The sequence below is a fragment of the Artibeus jamaicensis genome, unplaced genomic scaffold (assembly GCF_021234435.1).
Source record: "Artibeus jamaicensis isolate MK-2021 breed Jamaican fruit bat unplaced genomic scaffold, CSHL_Jam_final contig_233, whole genome shotgun sequence".
NCBI classification, from domain to species: domain Eukaryota; kingdom Metazoa; phylum Chordata; class Mammalia; order Chiroptera; family Phyllostomidae; genus Artibeus; species Artibeus jamaicensis.
In genome coordinates, this window is record NW_026521486.1 from 23,409,986 (window position 1) to 23,429,498 (window position 19,513).

Genomic DNA, 19,513 nt, shown 5'->3' on the forward strand with positions numbered 1-19,513 from the left:
CTGCACACAAAAACAGGATCTGGTGGTGAAAATCATGGAGCACCACGCAGCAGTGTGCACAGGCCCGGACGGTCACGAGAATCCGCCTCAGGTGGAAGCTGGGAGTGTAACAGTAATAACGTCTAACCTGCCTCGGTTGCTCCCTGCACCACGTGCTTCAAGTGGCCTCTTTTTCCTTCACAAATTTCATGGGGGACAGGGACTACTTTTGTGACCCTGTGCTGTTGAGAGTTTATGAATCTTATCTAAGCTTATACAGCTCTTCACTGGAGAATAAGAACATAAACCTGCAACTGTCTGACTTTGAAAATATGTTACTTTAAGCAGCAAATGATATGACTCCCCAATGAAAGGCTAAATCTTGGAAGCTAATACATAGTTTGAGAAAACTCAGGAAAGATGCACTTTATCATATTTATATTATTATACATGTTGAAGGAGAGTGAAAAACCCATGCTATTAATTGATGTTACTGGTTCAGCAAGGCTAACATTCCTGAAGAATAAAGAGTTACATTTGCTTCAAGACCACCTTGCTAATTTTGGCCATCTGTGCAGAATCTGTCTTACTTTCAGTCTTCAGCTTCACAATAAATTCTCAATTTACAAAGTCAGTCATTTCTTCTTCCTGTCTCATTTTGCTACCATCAGATCTACCCTGAGAAAACAATGTAAACCATGCATTCACCACACCTTTCTTCATACCTGGTCAAACATATACACACATGATTACCTGTAAATCAGTCATCAGATAGCTTTGAACACATCATCAAGCTTATCCTGAGATAATAGTCACCATGCTCACTGTCCCAACTCCATAGAGTCCCTGCCAATGAGACAAGCTCACCTACTTTCTTAATACCCCCAAAACTTGGTAACCCCAAAACCTAGAATTTATTTATAAAAAGTTGTGGATTTGTTCTTCCACGTTTAAACTTCAGTCACCTTCAAAGTACTGTCCATTTGATGTAATACACCTATCGAGACATTTTTTCTGCTGCTCAAAAGTTTTTGAACTCTTCAATTCTGATTCCTTTTAGTGCTTCTGCTGTTTTTTGTTTTACCTCTTCCACATCAGTAAAAAGTTCCCCTTTGAGGACTTTTTCATCCAGGGAAACAAAAGAAAAGTTACTCAGAGTGAGATGGGGTGAATAGGAGGATGTGGCACTGGGGTCATGCCATTTTTGGTCAAAAACTACTGAACACTCAGTGCAGTGTGGGCAGGTGCACTCACAAATCACCCATCATGAAATGGGAAAATGCATTGAAAGAGTCTTCCAAAAAATTCACGGAAGCCAAATGCAGCCTTTCACAATGATGCCAGCTGGTCCACTGGTACAGATGGGTTCCTAGAACTCTCACATAGTGGCAAAAGCCAGTACTAAAAGGGGGCCCATTCTCCAGAAGATAATTATGGCTTTTGGGGGACACTCCCTTACATGTCATTGAGGATTGGCTATTTTACCAATACGCTACTTCCACACTGTTGAAACCAGAAAAATAGAGAATAAAATAGGGACTGCCTTAAAGAGATTTGGCCTGGAGGCAGAAACCACAAGGAAATTAAGAAAGAACATAGGGAGTGGAGAAGGCGGAACTACAAAACCAGTGGGGCTGAACAAGTAGAGGACCACCTGTTCAAGTGTCTAGATTAAAATTTTTCCATTACTCAAAACCCAGAAAGCTTAGGTCATGCTCACGCCACCCTAGTAGCCAGTCGCTAACAGCCGCATTTGCTTCTATACAATGCTTGCTTGCTCATGTCTATAAAAAGACTTAGCTGTAAGAGCTTAGGGCGGCTCTCGTTTGCAGCTCTTATGAGCACTGTGTCTCCGGACACTCTGAGGGTCCACCCCTGTGCAGGTTAAAACTTTGGCCAATAAAATAACATCTCTGAATCCTGAAAGTTTCTGACAATTTGTCCCTCGCGTTGGTGGATGCAACACACACCAACATGAGGATCACTAGAACGATCTCTCTGCAGTGGTTTTTCAACCTTAGCTACACATTATAACCACATAGGAAAATTCAATTTTTTTAATAGCTTAACCACACCACTGAGCAAACAAATGAGAATCGTAAGAGATGGGATAATCTCAGGCAGTATGATTTCAATGTGCAGCTAAATTGAGAACTACTTTACTTCTACACGGATCAGATAGACCAGTTGCAGATTGCCTGTCTATTCTGACCATCCAATAACACCCCTTCTTTAAGGAGTTGTTGATCAAAGCTACACCTGATAAAATAGCTGACATTTGCAATTACTTCTCTACCAGTTTAGATCTGCACTGACCTGTACAAACCAAATTAATTTTGCTATGATTGCAAAAAAGAGCCATTCCAGTGGGGTGCTGGAAGTGGTAATCAAACTTAAAAAAAAGAGAGGAAAGATAGAGCCATCCAATTTAAGGTTGGTTCCAGCACTTTGCTTCTGCATGTTTGCTCAGGAAGTTAGATCATTTACCCAAACATTACACTGGCTGAGTTAAGAATTACCTATGGAGCCTGGGAAATTCACAATGGAGCCCAGCCATTGTGAGTCTCTAGATCTTAGACATGAACTTTTAAGACACTATTTATGTAAATCTAATGTGAAGGCTGGTTTGGAAATCACATAACTACTCAGTGAGGGAAGAAAAGGTATTCAAAATAAAAACAAACGCAGCCCTTTGCCAAGAAATTTATGTGTGTGTGTGTGTGTGTGTGTGTGTGTGTGTGTGTGAATATCTCTGAGGGAGTTTGACTAGGAAGAGAGATAAAGCAAGAGAGAGAGAGAGATTGAAATTCCTGAGATACACCATGTTTCATAAGCCATCAGCAGTAAGCAATAAGAGATGAATTACTGTGACATGAGGTGTCCCACGCTTTGGAGTCACTCATCTACTGTAGAGGGGCTGCCAGGGACACCATGATGGTGGCAGGGCAGCGGAAAGGTCTATGAGCAATAAGATCTCCACAAATTCCAGGGCCACTCCGAGGTCAGAGACAGAAATGGTCTTCCCACTGAGTGTGAAAGTCAGAGCGTACGTGCCGTACTAATTTGAAGATACCACATACCACAGGAGGAAAAACACTTGTAACTTCTTTATAGGAACAAAATAACCAAAGCAGATATTTTAACTATTAAGGTCAGATATTTCTATGGTTACAAATAGATGACTAAAAGAAGAAATTATCTTTACTGCAGGAATCTAGAAAAACTCAAGATGTGTGAGAGTCAGGGGCAGAGTTCTTGACCTTTAGTAAATAATTGTATCTTCGTGAGAATGACATTGGCAGTAAGCTACTAAAGAGAAACGAAGCAAGGTTGCTTTATAAAAAGCAGTACTGTATGAAAATTGGTATACCCTGTTTATGTGAATGATGCTTAAATAATTATATTTAAGTTGTGCTTAAATACATTTTATTTTAAATTCTTGCTAAATTTTCACATTACACTTTAACTCCTTTGTTCTAGACTTCCTGTTGCTTCAGAAAGAAAATGTTGATTAGCTCATAATTTCAAATCTTTAGAGAATAGCAGTCTACTAGGTGGTATGTGTGGAGATGTTCTTCCAAAAAAAACTGTCACAGTATTCTGAAATGCAACCTAGCTTGGAATTCCAGTTTTTCCAGTAAATTCCAGATCTTTGTTCTAGCAAAATCAACATCACAGATGAGTTTACCACTCTCTTTAGCTTGTACATAGCAATACAATTAGATGAGAACATAAAAGCTATATTCTTTATTGATATCCTCAAGTCAGTAATTTTTGTCCCAGAAAAACACCTGATCTCTAAATTTACAATGTTTATCATCTAATGTGCAAAGACACTGGCAAACAATGCCAAAGGAAAATTTGGAAAGTTAAAAATGATTATTCTAATATCTTAATCTCTTTAATTTATTAAAACTTTTCTGAATGAAATAAAATGTCAATTATAAGAGAATAAACTTCAAATAATAATACCCTGATTGCCACATGAATAACCTCAACATTATTAATTTAAATAAAAGAGAATATAAATGTTAAATGATGTGCCACTTCACCTAGATTACAAATTATTTAAATTTACAGATTAATTGAAATGTATTTTCACAGGCAGACGGAAGAGGACCAGTGATTTTGTACGGGCAGGCTGATGCCTACCTGGTGCACAGGGGTACAGGCAAATCATCGACCGAGCTATTTCCAAGGCATTTGGTATAGTGCTGTTGCCCAGCAACCAGGACTCCTAACGGGACCCCCCACCCTCTATATGGTCCAGCAGCTCTAACAGCAAGGTCTCCTGGCCCTCGTTCCAGGGCTGTGGTCTGTGTCAGTTCTGACTGATGAAATATTCATATAACACCCCAGAGCACGTGTGCATATGTAACAACAAAGCAAGGAAAGAGTCTTTTATTTCAGAGAGGAAAGGTCAATAAAATGATTCTGAGACAGAATGATAGGGACCTAGAACAGCTGTTCCCTTAAGTCTGCAGCAATACCCAGAACATCAGATCAGAAAGCACCGAACAGTGAGGTGGAGAATGGTCTGTGAAGCAAGTTTATTTGCCTGATAGTTTCAGTACACAGTCACTTCTCAATCTCCTTTGGCTCTGCTGAGATAGCTGTCTCCCTCCTCACATGAACTTAATCCCAACTGTCCTACATTTTGCTGAATTTGGACAAAGCTCATCAATCCAAATCTTCAATCTTCACTAATGCTGCTGTCTTCTCACAAATCCAAGAAATTTCAGCACTGCAGCGGGAAGTATAAATATTTCCGTCTTGAAAATAGGCACATCCTTTGGATCCATTGATTTGGGCATATTCTTTAGTACTAAATCTGAAAATTAATTCAAAATTAATTATAAATTAAAAATTAATCTATATATCAAATATTAAAATTTGATCATGATTCAGTGTCCACAGTTACCGAATATCATATATCTGAATGTTGGGAGACTTCACAACAAAACAAAATCTCTTAAACTGGCATGTATGTAAGTTCTTTTTTCAAGTTAATGGTAATCCCAGGTAGAATTTATTTTTTCATTTTTTATTTGTAGTTTTTTTTTAATTGCTCAATTACAGGTGTCCCCATTTTCCCTCGTTACTCTCCCCTGCCCTCCCCCTGCCCCCTCTTACATCCAATCCTTCCCCCTCGTTGTCCTTGTCCGTGGGTCATTCATACACGTTCCTTGACTTGACCCTTCCCCTTTTTTCCCCATCATCCCTCTTCCCCCTCCCCTCTGGTCATTGTCAGTTCATTCTTTATATTTGTCCCACAAAAAATTTTGTTTTGTAGTCAGTCATTAAAAGAATTTTGCAAAACTATGTGCCCCTTGACATATTTTTATGTTGACATCTACTTTTTTCATGTCTTTAAATAGCTGTCAAAAATGCATCTTTAAAAATATTATATATTCTATAAATACTTTAAATATTTTCATTAAAGCCATGAAGAGCTTCATGTTAATGTGCAAAAAACAGTTGTCAACTGAATTGCCAAGTCCCCATCATTAAAAAAATTAACTGTTGTAGTGAAAATTAACTGTTTTTTTGCTAATAAAAAAAATCAACCAATGTAGATTTTCTTTTTGTTAGCAAATAGCTGACAATTGTTTGATTTTGAGTGTACATTCTTATAATAAACCTTCTGGACTGCAAGCACCGGGGAGCCAGAGAAGCTGGGAAGGTGAGCTTGTGATCACACTCTTAGTCCTGATTTTGCCACTTTTGACCCGAGTGGCCATGGGCAAGTTATTTAAGCTATGACAATTTTCATCTATAAAATTAGAATATAATATGCTTTAATCATAGGGCTAGTATTTATTAAGCAGTTTGAACATAGTGTTATTTGTGTTTGTTAAATAAAAAATGTAAACTAATAGGTGAAGTTCAATGTCTTGCCATGACTTTGTCACACACATGAAAGTCAGTACTCCTTCTTTCAGTATTGATTCCGAAAATCTATTTTCTTTGTAGGCTGTACTCTCTTTGTGTCTAGATTTATAACTCTTACAATGAACTTTTTACTGAGGTAATATTAATTAATAACAAGTTTCACATGTACATTATAACTTGATATCTGTACACACTATAGCATTCTCATTACCAAAATTTAAAAATATGGCCAGAGGGTCTGAATAGACATTTCTCCGAGGACGACATACTCAGAGGGACAACAGGCAAAGGAAAAGTGTTCCATATCTCTATCGTTACAAATAAGATCACTTATGTATCCAGTATTCCATTTCTTTTTCCCAAACAGAGACTTACAAGGATGGAGAGGGGTCAGAGCCATCCTCCCAAAGCCAACTTCTGCCAGATGAATCCCAGGATAATCCCAACCAGAAGAAAGGAAACTTAGGTAAGGGTTGTATCTTCAGAAAATCCTGAGGGAGAGAAAAGAAAAAAAAATACTATGTGAGAGCCACATTTTCATTTGCCAAAGTGAGATAAATGGGAAGGTGCATTAAATTCACTCAGTAATTCTCATTGAAAATGCACAGAATTCCTGTTGTGCGAATCAGAATTTCCATTATACGAATAATTTCTGTAATCCTGCTGTTCGGACCTTTTCTTCCAAGCTGTCTATCTTCACCAAGGTGGAGTTCTGGTCCATGCAGTGCTTTCTACTACTGGTCCAGGTTTTCTCTTCATTCGTTGCAAAATAATAGCAACTGTTTTGGTGCCATTGCCACATCTTAGGACAAGGATTACATCTGTGGTCTGAAAAAGAAGTTATACCCAAAAGTACAAAGTAAACAACTTTGGAGTGATTGGGGAAGGTTTTGGAAACTCAATCATTTAATTTGATAATAGGGTGTGAGACCCTGAAAACATGCGGCTTTTGGAGCGTCTGAAAATGAAGTGTCCTGATTATGTGATTGGAATTCTCTTCTCAGGGCTCAGTTTGCTGGCCTTAGAATCATCAGTTAGATCTTTAACTTGTTATAACAACAGGCTCCCCTAAAAATAGTTTATAAAGTGAGGGGCTGAAATAACCAGATTGATATCATTCCACAATGCTTCCCCAAGCTTGCCTCTGTGTTTTCAAAAATATAAAACATCAATTTATATGTTCCCTTGCCTTCTGTAAAATTAACTTGACATCATTGGGGGCCATTGGATAATGTGACCCCCTCAGACTCCCAGAGGTGGTGCCCACAGTTAACCTAAACCAGGACAACACACTTATCTGGCTGGTCAGCAGGTCCTGATTACCTGAAGTGCGAATGACCAGCTCTTGACAGAGTTTGATGGCCATTTGTCCCTGCTTCTCCAATAGACCGGAGATCTGTGATTTGAGAAATGCCTCCTCCGTGGAAAAGTTTCTGTAGTTGCTCAGCTTCTGGGATAAATTATCCTGCCGTTGATGGGTGGTTTTCTGAAGTTGACTCAATTTCTCTGAATCTGAGTTAATTTCATTAGAGGTCTGCAAAACTCCAAGACATAACAGGAGACAAGTTCATACATCCTCCCATTCTCATGATAGCCCTAGATAATTCTGTTAACACAGAAATATTCCTTGACATTGTTTAAGACTTATTAGTAGCTCTTAATAATGGAGGTGTCATTGAAGAAATGCACGAGATGCATTTCTATTTGAAATTGTTTAGAGTTCATTCTTATAATTTCATGTTTAATTATTATCATTCTTGTATTAAAATAATGAATTAAAACTTACATATTTCTGACATTTCACTTAAAGATGTGCCAGTCATTTTGCTATTCATTTGGAGTTAGTTTGTGTAACTGTTTTAATAGGAGCAGGATCCTTTGAGGGCAATGGGTATCTCAAATACAGTATGCAGACCATCTAGAATATTTGTTTAAAAAAAACTACCAGATTTTAATGGCACACCTAATCAATTTTGGTCCTAGGTCCATAAAATCTGCCTTGTAATAAGCACATTAGATGATTGACCAATAAAATAAATTTATTGCCATTCCACTCAAAGCACGGCACTTTAGGGGAAGAAAACATTCGTTCTTCTACAGACAAGCAATGAAAGCACATGGTATCTTCTTTTTTTAAAACATATATCACTGCAGATCACCTGTTAATCTCTTATGATTGGCTACTGAATATTTATTAGGGCTGTCAGACATTATATATATTTTTAAAAGATCAAGTGACATCATTAGCTTTGATTTATATGTCCAAACAGGTATGTCTAAATCCTAATTATCCATCAAATTTCACATACATAAAAAGAAGTGAAAGTAGCAGAGGAGCTGTTGGTACCACTCAAGAAATAATGACTGAAAATTTGACTGTGAATGCCCTGAAATTGAACACTGTGCTGCATCATTATTCTGTACATCACATACTGAAAAACATCCTAGACTGTGTGTCATCAGGATGTTTCATAAATGTTAGTTCAGGATTCCCTGTTCTGTCCAGCTCTGACTGCCCAGTGATGGGTCAGAATAAAGAAAATATTCTTTTTTCACTATTGTGTTTAGATGTGGATCCTCCATTGCTAGAGGTGGTAAAGATTTCTATCTACTGGGTAAGGTATACCAGGCAATTCTTCCTTCTTGTTTGTACCTCTTTTTCATTTATAGCAGGCAGGCTGTTGCTACAGTTTAGAAGTAGTCTCTACTCTAGGAAGGTCTTGGGCGAGCAATTTAAGCTGGTCTTGTACAAAGTCTTAGAGGTAAATAAAAATGCCATGCTCTTTCTTTCTTTCTTTTTTTTTTTTGAAGTTTTTATTTATTTATTTTTAGAGAGGGGAAGGCAGAGAAATATCAGTGTGTGGTTGCTTCTTGTGTGCCCCCTACTGGGCACCTGGCACACAACCCATGCGTGTGCCCTGACTGGGAACCAAACAAGCAACCCTTTGATTTACAGGCTGGTGCTCAATCCATTGAGCCACGCCAGCCAGGGCATGCTCTTCCTTGAATCAGCTCCCCCTGGCTTTCTGTGTCTCACTATTGGGATAATAAGTGGATATGTTTCTGTGCAAAAAAGAGACCCCTTATTCCAACCAATAACTGAAAAATAAAAGTTGTCTTCATAGCCTAGTCTAGGTTAGCAGGAGAATGATTTGGGATACAACCCTCATAAGAATATTTTCCTTGTTGGTTTGCCTTGGAGACATGGAGAATGAGAGAGATAGGAAGTAGCAGTAAGTATTAGAGCATTCGGAATGTAGCACCTATCACAAAAGCCAACCTGGAATCACATAATGTACAAATATGTTTCCTAAGCAGCTTTCTTGGGTTTGATACAAGTATACTTACACATAATCCCCAAGGTCACCAGCCCCAACAGCAGCAACAGACAAAGAGTTAGCAGACTCAGGGCTGCCCACCGCCATGTGGGGGATGGAGCCGGATACCCTGAAGAATGCCAACAGAGGAATAAGCAAACAGAGCTGCCTGGAGTTTACACATAACTGTTCACTTTTCACACTTAGGAAGCTTTCTAAGGTTTAATGCCCCTATCTAGAAAATACCTAAAACAATGTGCTTGTAACGGTCCTGCCATCAGCTCTCCTCCATTTCCTTCCTTCCTTCCTTCCTTCCTCCTTCCTTCCTTCCTTCCTTCCTTCCTTCCTTCCTTCCTTCCTTCCTTCCTTCCTTCCTTCCTTCCTTCCTTCCTTCCTTCCTTCCTTCCTTCCTTCCTTCCTTCCTTCCTTCCTTCCCTCCTTCCCCTTTCCTTTTACCCTTCTTCTTTCCTTTACAGTAAATGTCTTCTAAGTTTGAGTTTTTTATTGTACATGATCACACACCTTTCATCTCCAAGTTTCCTGAATTCACAAATAAGCCATAATGGAAACTGATTCCCCTGATGACCCTAACAATAGAAGAGATCCCAAGTTTTTGAAATTACAAACCTCCACAATTTTTAGCTGTTACCCATTTTATTTATCACCTAGTAGGTTATGAATCAATACTGAATGAAAGAAGGAATCAATGTGCAAGCTAACCTATAAACCAGAGGGAAAAAAACCCAGAAAGCTAGTGGTAACTCTTCAAAATTTAATATTCTATATACAGGTTAGGGAAATAGTAAGTTTACCATTGTTTGTATGGAAAATAACACAATAATTAGTAAATAATAATACAAGTATAAACTCTATACTTCACGTACTCACAACTGTAAACCTGTTTGCCTGACCCTGTATTTGTCACAAATGGTTCTCTCACTCACCTTACTTTCCTCTTCTTTATTCAGGATCTAATGGCATCTAACCTAATATTTCAGAATGATGGGTATAATCTCCTGGTGCACTACTGAGTAATCACATTTACTACTCCCTCTTTCTTAAAGATTAAAGTCAAATTTTTCTAAAAAATAATGTATATTGCTGGGATGGGAGAAATAAAAAAAACTGTACTTGAAAAATAACTAAATAAAATTAATTAAAAAAATAATGTATAGTCATGGTTAGACACATGCAAAGTCTATCCCCACTCTTTTTTATATATCACCCTCTCTCAAACCACACACACACACACACACACACACACACACACACACACACACTTAAACTAAAAATAAATCTAAAGGGTCCTTGAGGACATTGTTCATCTGTTTTAGATGATTAAGGACAACAACTTGAATAGTCAATGGATTCTGGAAGGTGAGGGATGTACTCCGATGTATTAAATCAGATTCCTGACCACAAAGACCGCTGTTTCTTCCAATTAGGTTAAAGTCAATGAGTGAAAGGCTAGAACTGAGTCTGGACTCTACCACAGAAGAGTTGCATAAACTTGGTTAAATCATTCAATTTTTTTTCAGCCTCAATTTTCTCGTTAATACATTGAGAAAAGCACTAATAGTATTTCATTTACTTTGCAACTATATCTTAATAAAGAAGTAATGCACTGCATATAAAATACTAAAACTGATATTGTTATTTATTAAACACTACTCATTATACTGGGAATTTCAACTCCCTAATTTTTTAAATACTATAAAACAGAAACTATCTTTTTTTTAATTTCTGACTCACTCATCCCCCAGTTTTCCTCTTCAGTAATTTATACTCCTGAAAAAAAATTCTTTCTACCTTCCCCATTTTATAGTCCTCCAATCTGCTTTCCAAAGAAAACTCTCCTGGCATCTTTCATGAGGTATAAGTATCAAGGACTATACTTATGAAAAGAAATCCCTTCACCCCCAAAATCAGCTTTTGACATGTGTAATTGACATTTTTCACTAACACAGGACTTCGTGAAACATAGTGATATCGTACATTTTCCCTCAAGGTTGGAAACGCTCATTCTACTCACACATTCCACAACTTAGTCTGCATTTCAAGGCTTCCACAGCACCCATCTCCTCAATATCGGTATCAAAACCAGGACCTCACAGCATTAAAAATCTATCCATCACCTGAGGTCAAATCTTGCTTTCTCTGAATCCTTACCTCTTTTTCTTAGATCATTTCTATTTCCTGCTCCCAAGGAATCCTGAAATGTGAGTGTTGCATAGGTCACTTCTTCCGACATTGTAGAAGAAAGCACTACTACCAACTGTTCATTAATGTTTCAATATCTTCAGGCCTGGAACAAGATGTTTTTCCCAGGCTGGGAGCTTGTACACAGACGCTCAACTGGCCCAAGACACATCCCACTACAACCTTCATAAGGACAAGGACAATCAGTTTTTCTGCAGAGAAAGCCAAATATTCTCCTCAGAACTAGTGTATTACAGATTTCAAACTGTCTGCTCTTTCTCCTTGTCTGTTGCTATAAAACAAAGAGGGGGTACTTGAAGGCAGTGCAGGAATGGTGATTTCCTTCAGGAAATCCCGTGATTGTCAATATTTCCATAGGGGGTCAGGTTGCCCTCTTTACATGTGTTAAAGGTCAGCTATTCTGTATGGGCACATTGGATGTGGTTTATACCCACCTATATTAGGTACAAAGCGGACACATATCCTAAGACAGGAAGGGGTGTGTAGTCACCTGCACTGAGAGCTGTGTAGTTAAAACCTACCCACATCTGGCTGGTATTTTAAGATATCCAATTGTGTGTGATGAGGGGTTGCGGAGAGAAAGAAAGAGAGAAAAGGGGGAGAGAGATGTGTGCAGTGTTAGCAATCAGGCATGGAGAAGACACTGAGAGGTATTAAAACTGTGTATGAAAGGAGTTCCCTTCAGCATGGCTAAGCTCCTAACAGAATAATCTTCCTGCAAATAAGAACTAATATTCAGAATGAGATTTAAAACAATAACTATCTGAACTTCCGAGAGAGTGAAAAACAGCAGGCAGATTCTGGAGAGAATAAGAGTGGCATGTGGTGCTTTTGTTTTTGTCTTTAACTAGTTTGGTTGGTGTTGGCCTGAGGGCAGCCCACAGGCACTGACTGTTGCAAGGTAGCTAAAACTCCCATAGAAAATAGGTCGTCTTTCAGGTCCGAAAAATCAGGAGGTGGAATTTGGGACAATCGCAGATGCGAACAGTGCTGGATATTCATTTAGGACACTGGACACAAAAGAATCTCTAGTGCATCTTTGTGCCTTGACGTCTCTTTAAGCTGCAACTTATTTACATTTTGTTAATACAAACTTCATAAAAAAGAAACAACTGCTTCTTCTCTATCTTAGGCCTAAAAAGGCCCTGAGAAGATGTTTTCAATAAAACTGAAGCGAGCTCACTGCACAAGGATTTCCACTGCGATATTCTAAGTTTCGACAACATCACATGAGCAATAACGAGTTGACAGGTTGAATAGAAAGTGTTCTGGTTACTGTTTGGAAGAACACAAGGAAAACAGCATGTACTTGAGGTTGCTCATTTAGTCACAATACGCATCAGAGTCAGAGCTCTTAAAAGACTGTGTAATCTCGCCATAACTTCCCATAAAGTTTACTCATTTATATAAGAAAGTCAACTGTTGTTAAGAACTCGTGGTATGCAGAATAGTACCCCCCCAAAGATGTCCTAATTCTCAGAATCTCTGAATGTGGTAGTTTATATGGCAGAAGGTACACTGCAGATGTGATTAAGATTACAGACCTGCCTTATCTGAGTGGACCAATTGAATCACATGAGCCTGTACAGGTGGAGTACCTTTCTCTGATGTAGTCACAGAGAGAGGTGATGACACAGAAGTGTTGCAGAAATACAACGTTGCTGGCTGAACATGGAGGAGGGGATCCAGGAGCCAAGAAATGCAGTTGGAAGATGGAAAGTTAACAAAACTGATTCTCCCATTGAGCCTTCAGAAAGGGACACAGCCCAGCCCGCAGCCCGCATGAGACCCCAGTGAACCCCCACTTGAGACTCGTAACCTACAGAGTATGAGATAAGTAACATGTTGTTTAAGCTGCTCTGTTTGTGCTGTTTGGTACAACAGAAATTGGAAACAAAGAACTCAAAATATACTTGGCAGCTATCCATGAACATTAGGAAACTAAGGAATACTTTTTGTTTTGTTTTTCGTGGAATATTTTATTTATTTTTTATTTTATTTTCCATTACCGTTTGTCCCCCTTATTCTCTCTTCTCCCCACCCACCTTCCTCCCCACTCCCTGCAATCACCACCCTGTTGTCCATGTCCATTCGTCTTTTTTTCTTTTTCGCTTCATTCCCCCACCACCCAATGACCTGCCACTGAGATGTCAGCCTGCTCTCCATCTATGAGTCTGTCTCTATTTTGTTTATTAGTTCAGATTGTTCATTAGATTCCACATGTGAATGAAATCATGTGGTAGCTGTCATTCTCTGACTGGCTTATTTCACTTAGCATAACGTTCCCCATGTCCACCCATGTTGTTGCAAAGGGTAAAATTTTCTTCTTTTTTTATGGCCCAGTAGTATTTCATTGTGTAAATGTACTATAGTTGCTTTGTCCACTCATCTACTGATGGACAGTTGGGCTGCTTCCAAATCTTGGCTATTGTAAGTGTTTCCTTTGAAATGATAGAAAGAAGATTAGATAACTATACTCAGGGACACAGTGTGGGTTTTTGATTTCAAATGGCTGGGAATGATCCAAAACCTGCTAAGTTCCACCTATGTATAAAGGTTATCTTAGTCAAAGAACTCCAGGATGAGCTGTACCCACCTTAGGGTGGAGAATGAATAGCCAATGAGTTGCAGAAATACAATTAAATAATAATAACAATAATTCAGTGACATTTGTGCATGTTCTCTAAATACATAAATGAACATATATTTCTTGTTCATGTCCATTTTTAAAAAAATATAATGGCATGATCAATCAAGAAAGACAGGTTTGAAGGCTTTGGGTCATGCTCAACTGAACTCCACAGCAAAAATGCGGAAATGAGTGATAAACCTATGTTTATGTTTACTACTCTAGGTGAATCAGGTAAATGCAGTGCATTGAAATAAGTTAACTCAAACAGGTAGTTCTAGAAATGAACACTGGCAAGGTTTTTGGTCTCTGTTCTGGTCTTTCACTTCCACCAAAATTTGCAAAAACTGTTTTCATTTTCATTATTTTTTTCGTATACATTCAGTTCCCTAAGAAAGTATTCAACCTCTTATTGTTTTATTTTATTTTATTTTACTTTGTATTTTAGGGAATTGGAGGTCTTCATGTGTCTGCTTTTTAAATATTTTTATTATCTTTTACTTAATTATTGTTCGAGTACAGTTTTCTGTCTTTTACTCCCATCCCAGCCCACCCCCCCCAGTGCTCCCCACCTCCCTCCCATTTCCACCCCTCTTAGTTTTTGTCCATGTGTCCTTTACACTTGTTCCTGTGAATCAACCTCTTATAATTTTATATGAAATAATACTTGGTTAAAATAATGAAAACTCTCATCTGGGTCCTAACTATTTCTATAAAGAAAATGATTGATCACACTTTCTATACACTTTCTACCATTGTTTTCCTAAAAGACTATATTAGTTATTAGTACAGTAATAATTTATAATTTATTATTTTATAATTTTATTGATTTAGAAAGCATTGTCTATTCTTTTCTTCCTTAAACACTTCGAGCATCTCCAGCTCATTTCATCAGACTACACTGCCAAACAGCATACCTTGTTGCAGACATGTACCAAATTCTAGGCCATTTTTTAAAATTTCTTTATCATTTTTCAACGGTCTTCAATCTCTTTGTTCATCTCTGCATGATTATCAGCAATTCCGACATCTTGTGTAGGTGGTAATTCCAATACCCTGGGCTTCCAGTTTCTGGAATTAGCTGCAATAACCTTAATCACATGCCTATGTCAGCCACCTACTATGGCGATCATATTTTAAAGCATGCTCTGCAATGCGGTAGTTTCTACCCACATGTAACAATTTAAACTTAAATTAATTAAAATTAAAAATTCATTTCCTCAACCATATTAATCATACTTCAAATGCTCTGTAGCCCAGGAGGCCACTGGCTATGGACTTGCATGGCACAAATATACAACATCTCCATCATCACGGAAAATTCTACTCTACACGGCTGTGCTAGAGTTTAGACAACTTCATTACCAATATAAGTACCCCCTCTCTTACTTCAGTTTCAGATACTCTACTCTCTAACCTCAGCCCTGAGGTTTCCATCCCACTCCTTATAGTGATTCTGTGATCCACAGTACTTTGATGGCCATTAAGATATCAAATTTAATGACATCACCATTTTATTACTATAAATCCTTCATGTGTCATTTCCTATTTTACCTGGTTTAAACCATTAACAAGTCAATTACAATAATCATTTTCTTACATACAGCCACAGCTTTATTGCTTATCTCTTCATCCATCATATACACGTGGAAAAGGTAGTCTGATTAAATCCAACTCTATGTACATAAATCCAACTATCTATGTAAATAAATCCAACTTTATTTATACTTGCATACGAGTAGCTGAATGTGATTGTATTAACTGGCCTTTGTTATATTTTCCATTAACTTGCCAGCACTCTTACTAATCAGTCTATCTTGTTAATCTCCTAGAAGATTACTTCTGGTTTCTCTTCATTCTTTAACTCTCAATTTTTTTTCTTCAAACTCAGTGAGTGATCTGGATTTCTATTATCTTGAAGACATAAAAACAACTGGAAGAGCATTTTCTGTTTCACCTACTAAACTTACAAAACATTTTCATCTGTATGTACGGCAATGTCATTTTCAACTATTTTCAATGGTTAAATTGTATAAACTTTTTTTAAAATTTATCTTTAGAGGGGAAGGGAAGGAGCCTTTTCAACTTCTGTATAAACTTTTATCTATAGTCAATTCCATCTATACGTTGAAATCTATTCCATCTACCTACTCAGAACTTAACTTGTAATTTTCTATCTTAATCTGTTTCAAGAATCATTACTGTTTTCCACTGGTTCACTCAACTTACAAATATGTGATATAATATCTTCTGTTTTATTTATTCATTTATTTTATTAAAAAATGAAACTTTATTGAGGCTTTAAAGTGTCATTGTAAGGCAGGAGGGAACATTTATCTTGAAGATGTTCCAAGCCCTGGTGGCCCAGGCAGGGAGTGCTGTGTGGTGGTGTGGTCCGTGGGTTCCCACCCTGTTCTATTAAAAAAATATAATAAAAAATAAGGTCTCGCTCACCCCCTCACATACACATAAACACCATCACCTCATTTATCTAATGCTCTTAACGACAAAATGGTTCAAAAAGCTGTTAGTGCCTGCTGTCTCTTCCCAGTGTTCCTGAACCCACTCTACTCAGGGTTTTTCTCCCACTATTTCTATGAGAACGTTTCTGTCCAAGTCACCATTAACTTCCATAGTAACACACCCAAAGGCTATTTCTTAGGATTCATGTTAGCTTACAAGCAGCATTTGACATCACTGATTATCTCCTTTTCTTAAAATTCTTTTCCAAAAAAAAATTTACTTTGTTTTCCAGGATACCATTTCTCTGTCTCTCTCTCTCACTGCACCACCTAATTCTTCATAAAATTTGTTGATTCCTCTTTATCTGACTTCAAAATGTTCCTGTGCCCCAGAGTTCAGTTTGTGGACTCTTCTGTTTATACTCATCTCTGGTAGGGGGTAGTTGTTCCAGCTTCATGGTTTGAACTAACAGCCATATATTGACGACCTCCAAATGTACATGTCTATTGATCTCCAAGCCCATATAACTGATTGGAAACTTGGCATATTTATCACAATGTGTTATAGAATTTTCGAACTTAACACATAAAAAAGTGAACAACTCTTTCCCAGTGTATTTCATTCTATGCTTCCCCATCTCAGTAAGTAAAAACTTCATACTTAAAGCTTCTCAGCCAAAAATGTAGAATTACTTTTCTTGTTGTTTTCATGTGTTTAAAAAAATCAGAAAATACTGCTCATTGCAAAACAAACAAATAAGTAAAGAAACAAAAAACCCTAGAAAGTGGAAGTATTTAATATAGAAATAGTTTTGAGTTGGGATACTTAAAAGAAATACTAAATTCACAGGATAGGAAGTTGTATTCTCATTCTGTTCTTCAATGGCCATTCCATTCCCACAGATTTTGCCTGTGTCAGAGTACACTTTTAAGGAAGAATCTATTAGTATGGAAAAAATGGCCACAATGAGAATTAATTCAAAATTATATACAAGAAGAAATGAAGAAAAGTTAAAATTAATATTGGAGGCATCAAAGACCTAAAGAAAATAAAGATAAAAGCAGAAACAACAACAAAAAAACAGCCACAAGGAGGAGCCAGAGGATGAGTACTGGGTGGAGTTTATTTTGAAAAGGCTATTCCTCCAATCAGGTTTAATAAAATATAGTGATTACAACCAAGGGTTAGGAAGACAGACTAGTTGATTCAAATCCTGGATCAACATTTGTTTGTCTTATGACTTCTGACAAGTCACTTAACTCTTGTGCTCTAAATTCCCTCTTAGTTGCCCAGTTTGCATATATATCTTCTGCTATGTTACCTTTTTAAAATGTTGGATGTTGTTTATTTATTTTCTTACCTTAGGTTATAAACAGACTAAAGGCAGATATATATATACATCTTACTTTTCTCCTTTAATACTGTGGTCAGATTCTAATATGTTGTTTAGAAATTTTTCTATCTCCCATATTTTCTATCAAAGTGGTTTGCACATAACTGGAGGTCTGGAGATAATGTTTGTTTAATAAAGAATTGCTAAAGTTAGAAAAAAAAACTGGCATGAACATAATGCTCACTATAAAGGTGACTAATATAAGCATATAGAAGCAATAATAAATGGTAGATATCACTATTATTATATCAGAGGTAAGCTTAAACTGTTCTGGGTGACCTTAAAAATGGAATAAACCCGTACAATCGCTCAAGGATTTCTAGTAAAAGTTAAACACAATTCAAATGAGCACAACCACGGTCCGCCCTAAGCCTGACCGCTAGAGGTTCATTATACAAATTTTCTTTCATACCATTTATTATGCTCGGAAAGCTATCTTGCTCTTTTCTTTCTGTGCTTATTTGCTATCTGTGTTCATAAACTTCCACTAGAACATAAGCTCAATAAGAACACAACTCTGTGTGTTTTGTTTATCACTTGATCTCAAGAAAATGGAACAGTGCTTAGGACATGCACAGTAACTAATAAACACATGTTCAAATAGTTTATTAATTGTACCTGTCATGTATGTTTTATAATGAATTTAGCATGACACCTCATGCTCCTGTATGTTGTGACATGAATTCTCATTTTAAATATGTTTGATCAATTCATTTGTCCTTGATCACCTTATACTTACTCACACTTCATTGTTTTGTTCAGATGTTCGCCCTGCCTGATAAGCACTCCTTTTTCCACTCTTCTACGTACTTTTGCCTTTTCTTCGAGTTTTATATATTCCATTTGATTACTATATAACTTGTTTACTTACAGCTGTTGTGTATGCATGTGTGAAAAAGTCAGTGGTACGGATGTGCTCTCACACAGGTTTTTCCTTTATTCATTCCACCCCGTGTTCCCAAATGCTCTGGAACACAGTTGCCGTCTGGTACTTATTCATTGCTCAATTCATTAACAGGCCACAAAGCTAATTTTGGGGTTCAATCCACATGTGTAAGCCTTCTGAAAAATAAAAAAGAAAACATTAATTATGCCTTTTTTATAACAGAAAATTCTAGCTTTTTCCAAGAAATAAACAGTATTTAATGTGTGCAAGAGGTTAGTCAGTCAAAGGTGAACTAACAATTTTAACTCAGAAGACTGAGAAAGGGAACAGGTAAATGCACCGAAGAATTATCTTACAGGTGGTATACATTAAAATGTCTATTAAAAATATCGCCAACTGCAAAATCCTCAATTTCCCCATATTTTTTCAGTTTCAAGACAATTATAGCATTCGTATTAGTCAAGATTATTTTCTTTTTGTTTTTCTGTTTCACATATCAACTAACCACCATTATATATTTATTAGTCTCTTTTGTTTAAAATATACCTTTTTATTTTAGTTTTTTTATTGTTTTTCAAGTATCGTTGTCTTCACTCCCCCCTGCCCTGCAGGGAGTGAAGCCATCACTGCCTCCCACCCTTGATCCTACTCTCTTTGGTTTTGTCCATGTGTCCTTTACACATATTCCTTGACAACCCTTCCTCTATTTTCCCCCATTATCCCTCTCCCTCCTC

General features: G+C 37.3%; 1 protein-coding gene across 2 annotated transcripts; it reads right to left on the reverse strand.

Annotated features, from left to right (window-relative positions):
* Positions 1-4,659: 4,659 nt before the first annotated feature.
* On the reverse strand, positions 4,660-11,439 carry CLEC12B (C-type lectin domain family 12 member B). Of its 2 annotated transcripts, none has more exons than XM_053662201.1 (6): positions 11,358-11,439; positions 9,220-9,318; positions 7,195-7,413; positions 6,545-6,699; positions 6,247-6,362; positions 4,660-4,723 (listed from the first exon to the last, which is right to left on the reverse strand). In XM_053662201.1, the coding sequence occupies exons 1-6, from the start codon at positions 11,437-11,439 to the stop codon at positions 4,660-4,662; spliced, it is 735 nt and encodes a 244-aa protein (XP_053518176.1). The 2 variants fall into 2 exon arrangements, with proteins under 2 accessions (XP_053518176.1, XP_037023668.2); XM_037167773.2 differs by having other exon boundaries at positions 4,660-4,810.
* Positions 11,440-19,513: the final 8,074 nt, after the last annotated feature.

What these genes read in the sequence shown, in the direction of transcription:
- CLEC12B (XM_037167773.2), bottom strand. Translation starts at nt 11,439, where the DNA reads ATGTCGGAAGAAGTGACCTATGCAACACTCACATTTCAGGATTCCTTG. An exon ending in GGTGACCTTGGGGATTATGT is followed by an intron (nt 7,414 to 9,219) that starts GTAAGTATACTT and finishes TATGTCTTGGAG; the next exon opens with TTTTGCAGACCTCTAATGAA. An exon ending in GCTGGTCATTCGCACTTCAG is followed by an intron (nt 6,700 to 7,194) that starts GTAATCAGGACC and finishes CTTCTTTTTCAG; the next exon opens with ACCACAGATGTAATCCTTGT.